The sequence below is a fragment of the Plasmodium cynomolgi genome (assembly GCF_000321355.1).
Source record: "Plasmodium cynomolgi strain B DNA, scaffold: 0072, whole genome shotgun sequence".
In the NCBI taxonomy this organism is placed as follows: Eukaryota; Apicomplexa; class Aconoidasida; order Haemosporida; family Plasmodiidae; genus Plasmodium; species Plasmodium cynomolgi.
In genome coordinates, this window is record NW_004192699.1 from 1 (window position 1) to 2,524 (window position 2,524).

At 26.3% G+C, this 2,524-nt stretch overlaps 1 protein-coding gene across 1 annotated transcript; it reads right to left on the minus strand.

The window, feature by feature from the left end:
• Positions 1–155: 155 nt before the first annotated feature.
• PCYB_002050 (CYIR protein) lies at positions 156–1,229 on the minus strand (the record flags this gene model as incomplete). The annotated part of the gene is made up of 1 exon (XM_004227626.1): positions 156–1,229. A coding segment is annotated over one exon (1,074 nt), but the record flags the coding sequence as incomplete, so codon positions are not given.
• Between the last annotated feature and the right edge of the window lie 1,295 nt (positions 1,230–2,524).

Genomic DNA, 2,524 nt, shown 5'->3' on the forward strand with positions numbered 1-2,524 from the left:
TTTTTCCCTTTTTCCGTTTTTTTTTGCGTGAACTTGATTCTAATCGTGAAGACTGACACAGAAATGAACATGTAAAAAGTGTAAAAATATGTTAACTTTTTAAATATTCAGTTAAAATAAAAATATATTACAGATGATAACACAATATTCATATGTCATAAAGTATAATGTGGAATTACCCTGTTGCAGTAGAAAAGGAAGACAATTGTTCCAAGTACAGTAGCCCCTATGATGATGTTACGAAAAAAGTGTGAGTCTAACTGTTCATGTGTAGTTCCTAAAGTACTAGGGTTATCGGCAATGTCAGGAGGTACCGCATTGTTTGCAGTATCTGTAGTAAAAAATGGTTCTGCATGAACAATCTCTCCTGTACCCTCTATTGATGAGGAACTAAAAGTTCCTACAGATTGCAGGTTGCCTGTCGTTTCTCTTATTTCAGGTCCAAGAGCAGATTTTTCAGATATTGTCTCTTCAGATACTTCCTGTTCAGGCACTACCGGTGTAGGTTTTGCCTTTGCATCTGCAGTTACTAACTTTTCCAGTGGTGCTTTTTCACGTCCTGTTTTTGCAGGTGCCGCTTGTTCACGTTCTTGCTCTATTTTTTTACCTAATGACAAAAGATCATTATTCAATATAGTTAATAAATTCATAGGATCGTACTCATCTGCACATTTAATAGAAGGATTACAGTATGAATATGAATCATCTTCATCGCAGCACCTATGAATGTTATCATAATATAACTTCTTAATATAAGAAACATAATCAACATATTTTTCGCACTTAACTTTATCAGAATCATTGCATTTAATTTGTTTAAAATTTTCAAAATAATCATGTAAATCTTTCTCTTTTTTCCACGATTCTTTATCTCCAAAAGGATTGCCTTTACAAGCTTGATCAATGCTATTTGTTGAAACAGCACTTGCTACAATGTCCAAAATGTTTTCAGCAACAGAATATTTATTACCCTTAACGTTTCCATTATAATGTTTTTTCCCTATCTTATCGTGGAGCCAGTGTTGAAAATAGTAGCAGCCATGTTTTTGTTCTTTACCATGTTTATTTTTTAATATTAATAAGTTTTTTAATATCTTATTACAAAGTATTTTATCCTTTTCATCACTGTTTTTTAAGTTTTTACAGGGATCTTTATTATAATCACTAATGTCCACATTGTCCAATTCTTTATATTTTTTATATGAGGGTAAATCAGGCAATTTTTCTTCCTATTAAATAAGTGGAAATAATAAATGTTATTTTGTGTAAATATATATTTCCATTGAAGATTACATCTTTTATTATTCTTAAAATAATATAAAATATTCAATTCATAAGCTATATTTATAAAATAAAAATGTGAATATACCCAATTATTATTTTCTGAAAGAATCATCTTATTTTAGAATATATTAACCATATGAAGTGCATATGTTCCTAATTATATCTATATGTAAATATGAAAAATTAAAGCGCTTGTCCTATTGATATTATTTTGTATTTCTCTACCTTAATTTTAAAAGGTTTACAAATTTTCGCAATTAATATGCTTGTTTATTCTTATTTTCGATCAAACTATTATATAACTATATTACTAATATTATATCAAATGAACTTTTATAACTGTCAATACATTTTCAAAGAAAATGGAACATATATCCAATTCATGTAAAAAGGTAATAGAGACCATTTTTTTTTTGTAATTTTGGGTATATTAAAAAAAGCATGAAATAGATGCGCATTCATAATGCAAGATGCAATAAATATTTTTAAACTGTCTTAATTTTAAACTGTAATTTGCATCGGAATGTTTGTTAATTAATTCTATATTTGATTTTGTAAATATGGTCTAAATAGGAATCCTCTGTTTTGGTAATAAAATAAGTATTCCATTTCTTTTCTCTAAATGATTATAGTAATTACCTTTTTCTTTAAAAAGCATACATTTTTTTAACTAATTTATTAGACTTTATTTTTACGAAATTCTGTAGGATCTGTTTAATTCCCACTTTTTTAAATTCTATAATTGTGCTTATTATTAGCGCTTTGTAAAAGTTCTTCAAGAAAAAAAATTCTCATGAAACTCGATTCTTAAAAATGTTACCCCAAACAATGCTTATAAATTTTTAATATCAAAATGTTACTTTTTAGTGATGCTAAATTATTTTTTCATAGAATAAGGTAAATAAAAATATATAAAGTAGGAACAAAATCAAAGTATTAATCCATTTGTTTGAGTATTCATCTCGTGTAAATTCAGAAAAAAATCATAAATAGGGGTTGAGAATATCTCGTATTTATTTGGTCTATACATTTATAAATTAGCTTACTAAGAATTATACATTTTGTTATAATATTTCGTCCATTTTATTAATATTTTTTTTCTTTATTTTCACATTAAAAACACTTATATTTTTTATTCTCATATAAAGTTGTCCTTTTTCAAAAAATGAATAATAAACTTAAATATTTATTTCAGTAATTATTGTTTATATTTCCTACATTTCTAAGCACATTGTTTTTG